The sequence below is a fragment of the Pararge aegeria genome, chromosome 16 (genome assembly GCF_905163445.1).
Source record: "Pararge aegeria chromosome 16, ilParAegt1.1, whole genome shotgun sequence".
Classification (NCBI taxonomy): Eukaryota; Metazoa; Arthropoda; class Insecta; order Lepidoptera; family Nymphalidae; genus Pararge; species Pararge aegeria.
Window position 1 is genome coordinate 12,059,383 of NC_053195.1, and position 16,634 is coordinate 12,076,016.

The 16,634-nt window shown below is 37.3% G+C and overlaps 2 protein-coding genes across 6 annotated transcripts in view; one reads left to right on the forward strand and one right to left on the reverse strand.

The window, feature by feature from the left end:
* The window catches only part of LOC120630574 (rab11 family-interacting protein 4A), a 138,351-nt gene that overhangs the window by 60,277 nt on the left and 61,440 nt on the right, over positions 1 to 16,634 (forward strand). For 4 of the 5 annotated variants that reach the window (XM_039899837.1, XM_039899838.1, XM_039899836.1 and 1 more), the window contains 4 exons: positions 2,642 to 2,739; positions 3,789 to 3,910; positions 12,498 to 12,581; positions 15,103 to 15,147. In XM_039899837.1, coding sequence (XP_039755771.1) covers positions 2,665 to 2,739; positions 3,789 to 3,910; positions 12,498 to 12,581; positions 15,103 to 15,147 — 326 coding nt within the window. In that variant the 5' untranslated portion in view covers positions 2,642 to 2,664. The remainder of the gene's footprint in view (positions 1 to 2,641; positions 2,740 to 3,788; positions 3,911 to 12,497; positions 12,582 to 15,102; positions 15,148 to 16,634) is intronic. The other variant, XM_039899835.1, reaches the window with a different exon arrangement.
* Positions 4,474 to 10,062, reverse strand: LOC120630572. The gene is made up of 2 exons (XM_039899831.1): positions 5,326 to 10,062; positions 4,474 to 4,885 (listed from the first exon to the last, which is right to left on the reverse strand). Exons 1-2 carry the CDS (start codon positions 9,866 to 9,868, stop codon positions 4,695 to 4,697), a joined length of 4,734 nt encoding a protein of 1,577 aa, XP_039755765.1. The 5' UTR covers positions 9,869 to 10,062; the 3' UTR covers positions 4,474 to 4,694.

Sequence of the window (16,634 nt, forward strand, 5' to 3'; positions counted from 1 at the left end):
CATCGTTGAAGCTGATAATATTATCGCGTTTTCTTAATCACATTCATGAACGTGATAAAAATGCGTACCTTAAATACTTTCTTATCGGACATCTGATACGAGCTAGGTACCAGCGTGCATTGATTATTATTGTTCTTGAAAACCAGTCTTTTATTACTCTTACATTCCTGAGAATCGTGTCCGTGAAATTGTTTCTTACATTTTGTAGTATTCCGACGAAATACTTGGTAACCTATAATTTGTACTAAAATATATGTTTATTTGAACAGTGTTAGATGCATCTAAAGATAGGTTTAGTGGGTTTATGATGATATTCGACTAAGGGCCACGATGACTAAGGGTTCGAATACCTACTAGGTATTTGGTGCATAAGATACACCGCGCAGACGCTCAATATTTTTGTCAAATATCCTACTGCCTTATACTATATGCGAAAGTTTGTAAGGCTGGATGGATGGATATGTACGCAAAAACTTACCCTGTTTTAACACACATGCTAGGTACTTTGATCCCGGAAAAATGGAAGGTGGCCGCAGGATTTATAAAAATTCAAAAAATACGGACGAACACAACATCTGGTTCGCAAATATTTGGACTAACACTTCAATCATTCCATGTGGCTCGCACACTGGCAACTATTGACAATATTTAGATTATTCACAATAATATTGCGTGTGTGTGTGCGGTGTGTATTTTAAGGCCAGTCCACACGGTGCGTTGCGGCAGCATCTAGGCGTAGGTACGGAACTGACGTCCTACATACTCGTAGGAAATTAGTATGCAGTGCAGACTGTTAAGAGGAAAGTATAGGCGGGATATTCCATACAAATATATATTCCCTTTTTCCTATCTGGATTCCCTATTGCCTCAAGACGCATTATATTAAAGCAGTATGGAATCTATGAACAGCAAACTCACACAGATGCGTGCAGATGTGTAGATTCCATGCTACTTTTATACATTTACAGTGCTCAAAAGCAATCTTTTTTTTCGTAAAAGTAAAGTGTAGACATGTCTCTCCTTTTTCTTATCTTTTTGTAAAATCTACATATTTTTGAAAAATGACCCTATAAGATGACCATTAAATAACCATTATCATATAAGAAAAAAAACTTAAAAGAAAGAAAGAGAGACTTGGCTATAATCTTTCTTTTGTATTCAATTCTTTTTGTAGTGACTTAACCATTAGTTTGGCAGACAGACCTAGAATAAGCCAGCAAGAAACTCAGCAGATAGCAAAATAATTTTGCAGATTAACAATCGTTAGAATTTTTTATCTTGTGAGAGATGAGAGTTGTGCGAATGCTTCTAAGCAGCCTTGTAGTTAAGAGAGATTACTATATGACGTTGCTGCAACGCGCTGTGTAGTCCGGCCGTTAGAAACGGTAAACTGCTATTTAACCCGTTACTTAAAACCGCCTATAAGTACTCACTTTCACACATTGTATAACATGGATTGCATTTATCCTAATAGTAACTTATATTATAAATATACCTAAAAATGCCTGAGGATGATGAGTATGCAAATAAACTTGTATAAATAAACTATGATAACTATTTCTATTGAGAAATTTCTGTTTTTAAATATTTTCTTATATAGTTTTTACTCGCACCGTCGCACGTGCCTTTTTTTGCTACATTATATGATATATTTCATATTTTATACACACCACGCAGATGAACGCAAAAACGCTCTCACTAGATCTAACACTAACACCCTTAGAGGAGAATAAAAAAAAATTACATCAAACACGATGCGACTGCGAATCAGTACAGCAAATTAAACTAAGTACGAGTCACTTGAATTTGCAGTAGTGTAGGTACTAATACTTTATGCTCTCCTCATACGTCTAGACACCAATGGTTGACGTGTTAGACTGTAATCACGACGTCCTAGGAGCAATATCCGGATCGGGCCAAGTATTGTAAGGCATCAGATTTTTACCGTAAAACATTCTCAGTCGCAAGTTAGCAAGTCGGTCATAGTCATTATAACAACACGTTGAGACCTAATATCCGTAACCCACATATGAGCAACGTGCAACAGCAGGGTCTAGAACGGTCTGACGGGGACTAGCAGTCACGTCATCACCTCTACTTACGACCCTGGGAAGACAGTCGCTTGCTAAATACTAAAGCAAAGCAACCTGTGTTGCCTTACCTCAAGGTAACGTACCTACATGAAGTCGGGAATCAATCTTCCCGGGACTAGCTACAAGTGTTGTGCACGAAAGGCACATCGGTGCGTTCCTAGGGGATCCCGGAGCTTCTCAATATGTACTGAGGCTTGCTACCGAGGGGGTTTTAGTAGGTAGAAATCCCACATAACCCAAATTCTCCCGCAGAGAATCAGGTATCTTTTAAGATTTCGCCCACCGTCAACAAAAAAAAAAAAGGAATGCTCTAAAATCTTATGCCCAACAGTTTTCATCTAAAATTTACTAACATTTTACATGTTATTTACACCGTAGGAGATTTGGAATTACACCGTCTCCTGATTTTCGCGGAGTATAACCAATTAAGCTTTATTTTCATAATAAGATATCATGGAATTCCCCAACGTAACGCCTGCTTCTATCCAATATTTGATTGTTTTGAATTTGATTTTTGTTGTTATAATGTTTGTCTATGTTTTTTCCAGAGCTGAAGGTGCCTGAGGGGGTCATGATGGCACCCAGCGTGTTCCAGAGAAACAAGTCGCCGCGCTCTTCACCAGGGAACATGCCTAGGAAATTACAGGTAACAAATAAGTGTTTTAAGTTTTTAAATTATCATCAGAGCTTAGAAACGGTTTGGAGTAACCGATGTATATTTTGGTGAAACTGGTTTTCATTTCGCTTTCGTTGGAACAAATTGATTTGTGGTACAATATATCAAACCGTTCTTCAACCAGTTCCATGCAAACAACGTGACCCACGCACTGACTAAAGCAAATCAACCCAGACACTTTCGCATTCATAATATAAAAAGGGATAAATAAATAAATCACTTCTATCGATTTAGTGATAATTGAACAGTGACTGAAAATCGAGAAAAAATTAAATGGCGGAAACGGCGTGCATGAAGCGACCTTTTTTTCTTTATTTTAACGCCTACTTACCTTATTTTATAAAATTTCAGACCAATCAGTTTTAAAGGTTTAAAGTTGTTCGTTGAAAAATTAGTTAGCCTATGAACTTTATATTTTATGAATACAGATTGAAGTTTAAGCAGCTCGTTCGGGGAAGTATTAAACTAGCTGTTGGCCGTGAATATAGAACATTCTTATCCTATCGATAGTTGGATATATTCCCTCAGCATTTTTGTTGGTATTAATGAGTATATTAATCATGTAGAACATAACTTTTATTTATCATCAATAGTTTTCTCAGCGCACGCCAAGTAATAATTTTTTTAGGGCTACTTTGGGTTAAATTATTGCAATTTTCTTAAAGATCTCCAATATTTTGAAAATAATTTTAGCCTATGCTACTTCGTGATAGTTAAGCTTTCTTTTGGCGAAGAAATGGTTAAAATCGGTCCACTACTTTCGGAGCCTATTGGGTACAAACGAACAAAAAATTTTACTCTTTATAATACTAATATAGAAGAATGGGTACAAATCTTTATCAGGTTTGTCCTTTTTCTCGCCCAAGCTAAGAAACCAATCAACTTCATTTTAGGCATAGAGTTAGTTAAGAACACGGAGAGTAACATATGCTACTTTTTATCCCAGGAAACCAAACGATTCCCACGGGATTTGAAATAAACGCGGGAAACTGTTGGTAATAATTTTTTTTATGTTCCAGAACGGCACAGGAGCAAGCCAGTCGACTCCTACCGCCGACTCCAGCCCCGGGAACTCGATCTCCGACGCAGAGAACTTCGAATGCTACGGCGAAGCTGATGGTGACGCACCCAGTTCAAATACGTTAGTACTGATGTTTTTAACGGTTACCGGTTTGAAATTCTTCTTCATCTTGCGCATATCTCAGGTTCTACGGGGTCGGGATCATATCATCATCATGATTATCAATTCATTACTGGCCCTAAAGAGCCATGGGTATGAGTATAGCTGGGAAAAATTTGATGAATAGGTATTTAAAAAAAATTATTGCCTGTCTTTACCTGTAGTGTGCAATGGGGATGTAGCTCAAACCGATTTTACTAATCAAAATTGAGCGATATCGACGTTTCGGATTACCCTGTTTTCTCATACAAAAATGATACGATTCAATTATTTTCGCATGAATATTTAAATAAAGATTAGGTCTAGATTTCTCTTTCTTTCTTTCATGTTATTTTTTTGATTATTATTTGCCTTTAGTCGTCTGAACATGGCGGTAAAAAGATGTGTTATTGGTAATTTTAGTTACACCACAGTTTTTAAAGTATTTATTTAGCTTTTCAAGAAAAAGAAATGTAAGCGACTTGTTGTGTGTATATATAATTTGGACTGTATTGATGTTTATGCATTGAAATTAAACTTATTGCTGGTTTACTAGGATTTATTTTGTTACAAAGTTTAGTAAATGCACTGAGACCGCCAATGCGTGAATGATCGTGTGGGCCACGTAACTCGAGCTCGCGGGTCGCCCCCCGCGGAGCCCGCGACCCGCGGACCGGTTTCGATGCATACTAGTGGGCATCGAACATACTGCCCGGGGAACGTTGAAGACATTCAACTTTATGAAGAGATTGGAAGGGGGCAGATGTTATTGAAGGCCCTCTGAATGATGCCCTTCCTGGTCTTGATGTCGGCAACCCGGTTGACACCATCCTTGCCTGGATGCAGCTTGACGACTCTGCCCAGCTGCCACAGAAGTGGTGGTTGGTTCTTCTCCTTCACGAGAACCATAGAGCCGAGCTGGAGAGAACTTGAAGAAGACCGCCACTTGGAGCGTTGCTGGAGGAGAGAAATGTATTCAGTTGAGAATCTTGTCCAAAAATGCTGTTTTAGTTTCTCGATCCTCTCGTAGCGGTCCAAGCGATTGATATTAGCGTCGCTGACCGGAGGACGGGGAACTGTCAACAGTGAACGCCCTATAAGGAAGTGAGCGGGTGTAAGGCATGTAAGATCTGAAGGATCCGAGGACAGAGGAGTGAGAGGTCTAGAATTAAGGATAGCCTCTATTTGAATCAAACAAGTTGACATCTCTTCGTAGGTTAAGTTTGTGAGTGTTAGAATACGTCTAAGGTGATGTTTCACAGACTTAACCGCCGCTTCCCAAAGACCACCAAAATGAGGTGTGTAAGGGGGAATGGTTTTAAATTCAATACCCCTATTACTTAATTCATTTTTAATGTTTTCTGAGCATTGACTAAAAAATGATGTAAGATCGTTACTAGCTCCTATGAATGTCGTCGAATTATCTGACGTCACCGAAATTGGCTTTCCGTGTCGACTAATAAATCTCAGGAACGCTGCAAGGAATGCCTCCTTTGTAAGATCCGTGACCAGCTCCAGGTGCAATGCTTTTACTGCAAAACAAACAAAAATGCAAATATAAGCTTTTGTTAATTTAGCACCCCTGCCCTTACGGTTGGCTATCAACACTGGCCCAGCATAATCAACACCAGTGTGTAAAAAAGGAAATTCTAATTTAGTTCTATCTTTGGGTAAGTCACCCATAACGGGTTGAAACGGCTTAGCTTTGAACCTAAAGCAACGTACACAACCATGCACGACACGTCTGGCAAGGTTCCTCCCCCCCAGTGGCCAATATTTTTGTCTCACATGAGACAAAAGTAACTGAGGTCCGGCATGCATAAGTCTTATGTGTTCTTTTTGAAAAATGATTTGTGTCAAATTATGTTTGCTGCATAGTAGGATTGGGTGTTTTACGTCAAATGTATAACAAGAATTTTTAAGACGACCACCAACTCTTATTAATTTATTTGAGTCCATAAAGGGTGATAATGAGTTTAACCTACTATTTTTAGGGAGAGGCCTGTTTGCTTTTAATAATATGTATTCATCAGCAAACATTATTTGTTGAACGAATTGTAATAAGTAATTTTCAGAATTTTGTAACTCTGTTGTAGATAAAGATTTAATATGTTTATTTTTAGGATTTCTACAATTGTAAATAAATCTTTGTATATATGCAAATGATCTTATTAAGTATGTATAATTTGATTTGCTATTTATGAAATTATGTAGTATGTTTGTTGGTAAGTTTGTGCTATCATTTTGTGTAGTAGTATGTAAGATGATTTCTGAATGTGTATCTGAGTGTGTGTTTGGTATGATCGGAAATTCTATATTCTTAGACTTTAGAAAATCTGGACCAGACCACCATAAAGTACGAGAATTAATGCTGTCAGCTATGACCCCTCGAGAAACTAGATCTGCAGGGTTCTCTTTAGATGGAACGTAGCACCATCTGTGACCGGCAGTGCTGTCTTGTATCTCACCCACTCGAGTCCGAACAAACATTTTTAATTGATTCGATTGAATTTTAAGCCATGCCAACACGATAGTAGAATCGGTCCAAAAGTAGGAATTATTTATTTTAATTGATAACGATGATATCACTTTTGCATGGAGCCTGGTGGCAAGGAGCGAACCACAAAGCTCTAACCTAGGGATTGTGGTAGGCTTTAAAGGTGCCACTTTATTTTTAGAAGTTAAAAGACGAACTTGTACTTTGCTATTAGTGTCAACCACTCTTACATAGACACACGCGCCGTAAGCGCGCTCTGAAGCATCTGAAAAGGTGTGCAATTCTAATAACAACATGTTATTAGTACAAACCCACCGTGGAATGCGAAGTGACTTGAGAGAAGTAAGGGAAGATGTAAAATTTAAAAAAGACTTTTGCGTTTCTTTTGAAACTTCTTCATCCCAACTGTATTTTTTAACCCATAGTTTTTGCATTAAAATTTTTGCTTGCACAATACAAGGTCCTAAAAGTCCAAGGGGATCAAAAATTTTACTTATAAGAGATAATATTTTACGTTTTGTCATTTTTTTTGAGTTGGAATCTAGGTTAATAATTGTAAATAATAAATTATCTGTATTGCAATCCCAATGGAGACCAAGTGTTTTACTGGGTGAATTGTCTAGATTTAAAGTTTTATCTATTTTAATATGTTCAAGTAAATTTTCACTAGGTAAAGAATTTAATATTTCAGTATTATTTGACTGCCATTTACGTAACCTAAATTGCGCTGACTGTAAGGTGTTGGTAACATTTTTACATAGTTGAATTACTGACTGTATGGAATCCCCACCGCTAAGAAAATCGTCTACATAGAAATCCCGAGTAATAGCGGTTTTTGCGTCAGGATCAAAACATTGTTCTGCCAACGAAACTAGGCATTTGGTGGCTAGGTACGGTGCAGATGCTGTACCGTAAGTAACCGTGTTAAGCGTAAATGTTCTTATTTTCTCACTAGGATTAAATCTAAATAAGATTTGCTGTAGTGAGCGTTGAGAGGGTTCTACAAGAATAGCTCTGTACATTTTTTCGATGTCTCCCGACACTACGTATTTATGCTGTCGGAAGCGCAACAAAATAGAAATTAAATCGTCTTGGACGACTGGACCAACCATCTGAATGGAATTAAAGGTTTTACCGTTATTTGACGAAGGGCTTGAACCATTGAAGACCACCCTTAATTTCGTGGTAGTAGAAGACTCACGAACTATGCCATGGTGAAATAAGTAGTATGAACGGTTTTGAGGTTTGTTACTAGGTTCTAAAGTTTTTGATGTGTCACTCATATGACCTAAGTTTTCGTATTCAGTCATAAAGTCTAAATACCGCTTTTTTAAGATAGGGTTGCGTTGAAACCTACGCTCAAGCGCTAAGAAGCGGTTTTTTGCACTTTGAAAAGAATCGCCGAGTACATCTGGGGACTCCTTTAAAGGTATAGTTACGATAAATCGACCGTCATTATCGCGCCAAGTGTTCTCTGCGAAGCTCTTCTCACAGGCTTGCTCTTCTAATGATAAGCTATATTTAGGATTAATTGATTCTAATTCCCAAAATCGTGTTAATAAGGCCTCATTATTTTGAGAAAATAAGCACGTAGTAGGAGAAGTATTTGTATTTCTGTATTTATTAAAAGTGCCTGAAACAAGCCAACCGAGTTTTGTTTGTTGCAACTTAGGACGTTGCTTACCTAAATCTATCAAGTTGGAACATATAACGTCCCAAAACACATCTGCACCCATCAAGATGTCTATGGGTGACGAAATGTGGAAAGAAGGATCGGCTAGTTGTATATTAGGCGGAAGTTTTATGCACTGTATATCTATATTACAAGAAGGCAAAGAATTTGTAATTTGAGGTAAAACGTAACATTCTATATTGAGTTTATAATCACCACACGATGACTCAATGGATAAGTTACAAGACTCTGCACTATGGGAAACTTGATTATTGATACCTGTCACAGTGGAGCTTACGTTACGCCGTTCCAAACCCAGCCTCTCACAGAGCTGCCGTGTGACATAGTGCGCAGTGGCACCATTGTCGAGAAGAGCGCGGGCAGGGTGTAGGTTTCCGTCCGCGCCAACCACGTTAACCAAAGCTGTGGAAAGCAATATATAGGGCTTGTTAATGGTATTAATATTGGAAGATAGTGCCACTGTGCTGTGCTGTTCTGTGTCTTTGTGTAAGAGTGTGTTGTGCTTGTTAACACAATATTTACAGTGTGTAAGTTTACAAAAATTGGCTTTGTGACCAGGTCTAAGACAATTTTTGCATACTGTAAAGTTTTGCATCTTGAGAATACGTGTATCTACGTCTAAATTCCTAAAATCGGGACAGCTAAATAAAAAATGATTTTGCTTACACATGGGACATGCAATTATTTTATCATCGATATTTTTTGTTTTATTGCTGTAAAATGTGTTTTTCGATTTTGTTTCTATATTTTGTGTATTTTGATTTCTTTCCGTACTTTGTGTGTTTAAGTAAGTTTGTGTTAATGATTGTCGTTGTTTTATATCTTGATGTATAGTTTCTAGTAAATCTGCCCTATTTGTTAAAAAGTCAACAAATTGTTTTAATGTAGGCGAAGTTGAAATTGTGTTGCGATGCTCTTCCCATTCGCGAAAGGTGATAGAATCTAACTTTTTAGTCATTAGGTGTATAATGAGTGTGTCCCAATGATCAGTTGGTTGACCTAGGGTATTTAAAGCACAAAGATTGCGTCTAATTGTGTCTATCAATTTCCTTAAGAAATGACATGACTCCTTTTGTATAGGAGTGAAATCCAATATGGCATTGATATGATTATTAATCAAAAGTCTTTCATTGTCATATCTATTTGATAGCAATTGCCATGCAATTTTATAATTTTTTGATGTAAATTCTAAATTTTGTATCATAATTAGGGCACTGCCTTTTAATGCTGCTTTTAAATAATGGAATTTGTTAATATCGCCTATAGTGTTATTATCATGAATAAGAGAAATAAACGTGTCTCTGAAAGTGAGCCAGTGCTGAAAGTCTCCGTCAAATATGGGCAAACTTATTTTTGGTAGCCTGACGAAGTCATGAAGGGCACCCCTGTTTGCTCGCTCGCTCCCTTCGCTCGACTCGGACATGGATAATGTTCGCCGTTGCTGACGACTACACTTAGCAAGAAGAGTGCGCGCCGATGCAACTAGCGAGTAATATCTAGTGTCGAATTCTTCTCGTTCGAGTAGCAACTGCTCAGGATCGTCAGACAACAACTCCATCTCCGTCTGAAGTTTATCATACTCAACTTGTACGCTATCTAGTTTATTTAGACGACATTCCAGCTCGTTAAATTGAGTTTCATTTATTCTCTCACATGTATTTAAGCTATTTAAAAAATTTTGAAAAATTGTTAACTTTCCTTTAATGATCCCTCTAAGTTTGATCAGGTCTTTGCTCCGTGCATCAGACATTTTGAAAGGAAAGGATATATAAATTCAGTATAACAAAGAAATAAGTAGGTAAGTCGCGTAAAATAACGCGCAAATCAAGCGGTAGGCACGGTGCGGTGCGTTGTAGGTATAAGAGACCGACCGGCCGGCAAGCGATAACAAATGCGAAAAGGTCTCAATGTCAAATCAAATAGTGGCAAGAAAGACGGAAAGAAAAAGAAAAGGATATGGAACGGACTCACTGAAGATCGTGCCCTTGTCCTTTTGTCATTCCGCGATGCCTCCTTCTCGCTAAGTCTTCTTAGGTCTAAGGCTTGATGAATTCACGATGCGGCCACCACGAGTTTTCCACGAGGTGTGATTATTTATCCTTTTGAGGATCGAAGGACCAAAATGTTGTGTGTATATATAATTTGGACTGTATTGATGTTTATGCATTGAAATTAAACTTATTGCTGGTTTACTAGGATTTATTTTGTTACAAAGTTTAGTAAATGCACTGAGACCGCCAATGCGTGAATGATCGTGTGGGCCACGTAACTCGAGCTCGCGGGTCGCCCCCCGCGGAGCCCGCGACCCGCGGACCGGTTTCGATGCATACTAGTGGGCATCGAACACGACTTGTCTACAATAGACTTTGATTTAACGATTGCTCTAGGATTTTCCAGAGAGATAATAGGGAGAACATTTGTATAGAGGATCCTGCCTATAGGTACTTTCCTTTTAAGCCGTAGACCACAACGTTGGTCAATTGCGAATTATGGCGTTTTCACTCCTTTGAGTACAATATCAGGAATCTCTCGGGCGTGCATGTTTTCGTCGCTATGTTTTCCTTCACTGTAGCGAGTGATATTTAACGTGATAAATTAAAATATACATTACATAGTTTCTTTAAATTCGAAGTCAAACCTGTTGGTTTCGTTTGGCATATTTCTTTACGACCGGCCGCCTTTCTGACTTCAAACTTCCTTGGGAAAGTTCTTTTTATATTTTACTTTTTTTATTCCAATGCAAGTAAGCCCTTGACTGCAATCTCACCTGATGGTTAATGATGATGCAGTCTAAAATGGCACCGGACTAACCTGTAAAATGTTTGACGACCTCCCTGGCGCAACGGTGAGCGCTGTGAATTTAAGTAGGAGGTTCCGGGTTCGATTGCCGACAAGGGGAAATTTGGGAATTTATTATTACTGAATTTTCTTTGGCCGTGGCTAGTTACCAACCTATCGACGTGCCGCTAAGCGACTAAGTGTTCCGGTGCGATTTTGCGTAGAAACCGATTAGGAGGTATGACTACCACACTCCCTAACAGATTAGACCGCTACCATCTTAGACTGCATCATCACTTACCACCAGGTTAGATTACAGTCAAGGACTAACTTGCATTAGAATAAAAAAAAGGAAAAATATAAAAACCTACTTTCCCAAGTAGGTTTCAAGTCAGAAAAGCGGTCGATCGTAAAGAAATACATATGCCAAAACGCAACCAACAGGTTTGTGTGTAGTGGAATAAAAAAATAAGGGGAACGGTTATATTAACCCACACCCTAATCGGTTTCTACCCGGCATCGTACGCCAACGCTAAATAGCTTGATAGCACGGCTTTATCTAAGTCAAAAAAGTCTAGTGTCAGTTTATGTGACATATCTTGACGTCCCTTAAATAAGGATTATAATAATTCTGAAAAAGACTGTCAAAAATTAAAAAAAATAGCACTAGTAAGTTACCTGAACTCCTTTCTTGCTCTCTCATAGCAGGTCTTCAACGATTACTTCACAATGCGTTTGTGTTAATAACCGGGATTTAAAGGAACTCTTAAAGGCTTGTTTTGTTCTTATTTTGGTAACTTTCAGTTTATCTGTGTAACCCTCGCTACCCGCAATAGCAATGTGCGTTACCTCCTTCTATACAATTATCAAGCTATCTTTCCTATAAAATTTCGACCCTCTGAATTTATGGTTCTGAATTATAATCCTTATTTTTAGGACGTCAAGGAATATGAAAAAAATGAAATTTTAAGCTATTACATTTTTAAGTAATGGTAATATGCCCCTGTTCCTAGAATAGATAGCTTTGTAGTGGTAGGATCGCCAAATTGAATAGGTACGATGTGCGGTGATAGCCCAGTGGATAGGAGCTCGACTTCACTTACGGGGGGCCGAGTTCGAATCCCAGCACGCAACTCGAACTTTTGTAAGTTATGTGCGTTTTTTTTAAGAAATTAAAATATCACTTGCTTCAATGGTGAAGGGAAACATCGTGGGGAAACCTGCATGCCTGAGAGTTCTCGATAATGTTCTCAAAGGTGGGTGCAGTCCACCAATCCGCACTGAGCCAGCGTGGTGGACTACGGCCTTAACCCCTTCTCATTGTGTGAGGAGATCCGTATCCTGGCCGACCGGTAATGGTATGATGATGATGATGTATTGTTTGTTAATCTTTTTCTGTACTTTCGTTTGAACAACAATAAGAGTGTAATTATTCATTCACCTTCAACATATTACAAGGCCCTTTTGCCAAATTCTCGAGATTGTACTTCGCAGTAACTTTATATTTTCACAATCCGTATCACGAAATTACTATTAGGTACTTACGTACTATATTATTTAAAAAAGAAAAACTAAACTAGGTACTTTTATTTTGTTCACAGATTAGAAAATGGATCCAGAAGTCCCGGTAATCATTTAAACAGACACTCATGGACGAGAACCAGTCTCAGGCGGACCCCACCGAGGTATGTTGATGGAAACTTCATATTTTAGTGTCTGTCATTTCGGAAATTTTAAGAACTTATTCTTTTAAATGTCTGATAAACAGAGGATCTTGTGGGTATTCAAATATGCTACATTATTTGGTGTAAGCAATGGTGCCAATACTTTTGTACACAAATTTCTAAACTGAATTATCAGGTTTAAAAGTAGCTGTGCTTTTCAAACTGGAAAAATATAGCACTATATTTAGTTTAGCTTAGAGGTTTGTGTACAAAACAATTAGCGCCCTCTTATGCTTACTCGTTTATTTTTGTACCTTCATTTAATAACGATAATACTTTACGTAAATGCCTATCAGCAGCACAATGTATTCGATCAGGGTATTAAGCGGTTAGACGGTACGAAATGTTAAAATACTTCTACAGTATCTATACTTAGGTATATTATGAATGCGAAAGTGTGCCAGTTCGTTTGTTACCTATTTTCAGCTCAATCACTGCATCTATCTTGAGGGACATGATATATAGGGCATAGATCACAGAATTAAGAATATACAGAAACCTAAACACGTCCCTGGCGAACCGGTGATCGCTGGGAATTTGAGTTGGAGGTCCCAGGTTCGATTTCTGGCAGGGGATATTTGGGTATTTATAATTTCTCAATTTTCTCTGGTCTGGTCTGGTGGGACGCTTTGGCCGCGGCCAGTACCACCCTACCGACAAAGACGTGCCGCTAAGCGATTTAGTGTTCCTGTGCGATGTCGCGTACAAACCGATTAGGGGTATGACTACTCCCTAAAAGGTTAGCCCACTACCATCTAAGACTGCATCATCACTTACCACCAGCTGAGATTGCAGTCAAGGGCTAACTTGTAGAGGTAAAAATAAAATTTAAAAAAAAAACCACTCCACCTCAGAAGTGTTTCTGGACCAAACGGTTATTCACTAGTCTACCATTTAGCAGTTGACAATAAATATTTTACCTAAAATGTCCTAAACGTTTACCTTAAAATGAATATATCAAAAAACTTTGTGATCTAGCAACATTCCGTGGGTGTAAAGTGAGGCGTTTTCACTGTTTTTGGTCGCAATACACTGCACACAAACGGCTGAATGAGGATTCTGAATGTTCCTAATTCTGTGATTCTGGGTGTGTAAATATATGGATACTTCTTATGTCGGGAAAACAATAAAACAATAGCGAATGATAACGCTAACAGCAACAGACATATAACATAAAATAACATCAAGATGATGATGGCATAGATCCAATACCTATACATTGGATTACATTGGATTTAGAAGGGTCGCCTCAGAATGAGAAGGGCTCAGGCCGTGGTCTACCACGCCGGCCAAGTGCGGATTGGTGGAATTCACACGCCGTTGAAAACATTGTGAGCTCTCAGGCATATAAGTTTCGTGACGATATCTTCCTTAACCGTTTATAGCAAGTGATATTTAAATTGCTTAAATTAAAAAAGCACATAACTCCGAAAAGTCAGTGGTGCGTGCTGGGGCTCGAACTCGGTCTCCACTTAAGGAAAGCCGTAGCCTTACCCACTACACTATCACAGCTTCCTATTGGAACCTGTGAGCCCGAGGAATTTATGTACCTACTTTAATTTTTTAAGTCTTAAATTTAACAGTTGTTATCTGCCTATTTTAGGTCTATCCTGATTGAATACCTTGTTGACTGCCTAGTGCATACAGACGCCCAGGCGTCTGTATGCACGTCGTTGTCGTTATATTTTTTTTTTCGATTAAGTTTTCATTTTAAAGCTATACAACGTGTAACCGAATTACGAAATAAGTTTGAAGGATGCATAAGTATTTTTCATAAGGAATCAACGCTGTAAAAATATTAAATCTTCTTTTATAAATTAATTGAATCTTTTTTTATATTAAATTTTCTTTTTAGTTTACCTAATCCTATGGTTGCCTGGCAGAGATCGCTACTTAGCGATAAGGCCGCCTTTTGTATCCTGCTTTATTCTTGATGCGTTTGTCCTATTATTTTTCTCGTTTTTCTGGGTGGTGTACAAATAAAGAGTATAAATAAATTAATAAATAAATCAAAAGGCATCTTTATTTTTCCATACAAACGAATTCTTCACTTTTCGTTTACTTATGACAACCCTATTGAAGATAAAAGACCGACTCACGCTTAGTACCTACGCTACGCTACGCCTATCTAATAAAATGACAGGGGTCACAGATTTAAAATTGGCATGCTATGTTAGGGCTGTATCTGATTTCGTTCAGCAAATACTATGGCAGTGGTTTACTGAAAAACTATAAGTTTTCGGTTTCACAGATAATTCACAGAGACCCTACGTTTAAGTGCCTTTAAAAGCCTGTGAAGTATTATTTCGGTTTTCATTTACACGTTGTATAGAAAATTAGCTAATGAACTTTTTTTGGCTATTTATTCGTAATACTGTAATTTTCAAGTATCATAAAGTTGTTATTGCTATTTTTGGTTCGCTATGTTTTTTTTTTTGCACTTTTTGCCGCTTATCACATTATTTTGTGCTCTTTTTCATAGTCATCAAGAGAATCTGCCGCATCGGCGATGGGGCTCTATGCGACAGTAAGATTTCTTTCTTTTATTTGCATGCACTTTTTTATTGTGTTTTTATAGTTTTATTTTGTGTTCTTGTTATTTCTAAAAGCCTTGAAAATGAAAGTTTGTAATGTATGTAAGGGCAACATAAATCATGACTACAGTAAGTCTAAAAGCGACAGTAGTGTACGTATTCGTTACCAAACATTAAGCTGAAGTAATTTTATATGAAGTTGTGAAAACATAATGACTTTTACGTACTTACTTAGATGTTGCGCCGATGAGATGTTTTTTACCCAAAAAAATGATAAGGTTCTGTAAATCTACTAGCTGTCCCGGCGAACTTCGTCCGCGGGTCATTTTTTTATGAATGTTATATTTTAATATATACTTACTATCTATCCTATTCCGGTCTAAGACGAATCCAAAAAATCAAATAATTATAATCATAAATATTGGTCCAGCCGTTCTTGAGTTATAAATGGTGTAACTAACTTACATAACTAACACTACTTTCTTATATATATATATAATATATATATATATATATAGATATTCCCTTATGTGTATGTATGTACATCTACTACCTCATTATAGACGAAAGGTTTATTTACTTTATTTTTAAATCAGGTAACTAAACGTACTGTTACGTAATAAAGTGAGTAATAAAAGTGGTGCTTCGATATATTTTCATGAAAAGTGCAAATGTACAAAGAGGTAAAAAAAATATATAATTTATTTTATTTTATTTACTAGCCGTTTCCCGCCCGCTCCGCTGGGCGAATTGAAAAAGGAAATAAATTACATTTTATGTTTCATTTTTTTTTTTTTTCATTTTTTTTATTATTCTCCTTTTTTTTTATTTTTGTATGAACATAAATAGGCCCCGCGGATAGAACTGTAAGCATCGATATTGTTTAGACTTACTCAAATTCTAAATTCCATCGATTTAGCCTGTATCTTTCATCCAGGTGATTTTTCTCACTAATATTCATTGTAACTTTCAATGTGCAATCATTATAACATTTCCGTGCCTTTCTTCCAAAAATTAATAATAATTGACATGAAGAAAAAAATTTGAAATGAGCATTGAAAGTTTAAGTTAAAGTCATTGCAAGTCTCATATGTGAAGTTGAAATCTGTCTAGGTTCAAGTGCGACGAATTTTCTGTTAACTAAAATTTTCTCCGTGACATCAATTTTTTATAGAAAATTAATTGTGCATGTTTTTTATGAATTCTATTGGAATAAGTAACTAAATTTCTTTTCCACATCTCATGTGCTTGGAAAATGCATTCATTTTAATCTGTTACATTTCCGCGATCCCGCAATAAAAGAATTCGTCGGTTATGTAGTCTGCAAAAGTAAAATGAATGTAAAATTCTTAGTCCGTTGATTGGATAGCTACATGTAAAGTTAAGTTTTTGAAACCTCTCAATAACTTTTTCTCCGCTGCCAAAAAGACGATTGTTGTAAAGAAATACACGAATATCCCTACATACACGAAGATCCCCA

Bases quoted from the DNA above. Each gene is read 5' to 3' on its own strand.
- LOC120630572 (XM_039899831.1), bottom strand. From the start codon at position 9,868: ATGTCTGATGCACGGAGCAAAGACCTGATCAAACTTAGAGGGATCATT. The intron at 4,886-5,325 runs GTAACGATCTTA...TCTCTCCTCCAG, and splicing joins GACGACATTCATAGGAGCTA to CAACGCTCCAAGTGGCGGTC.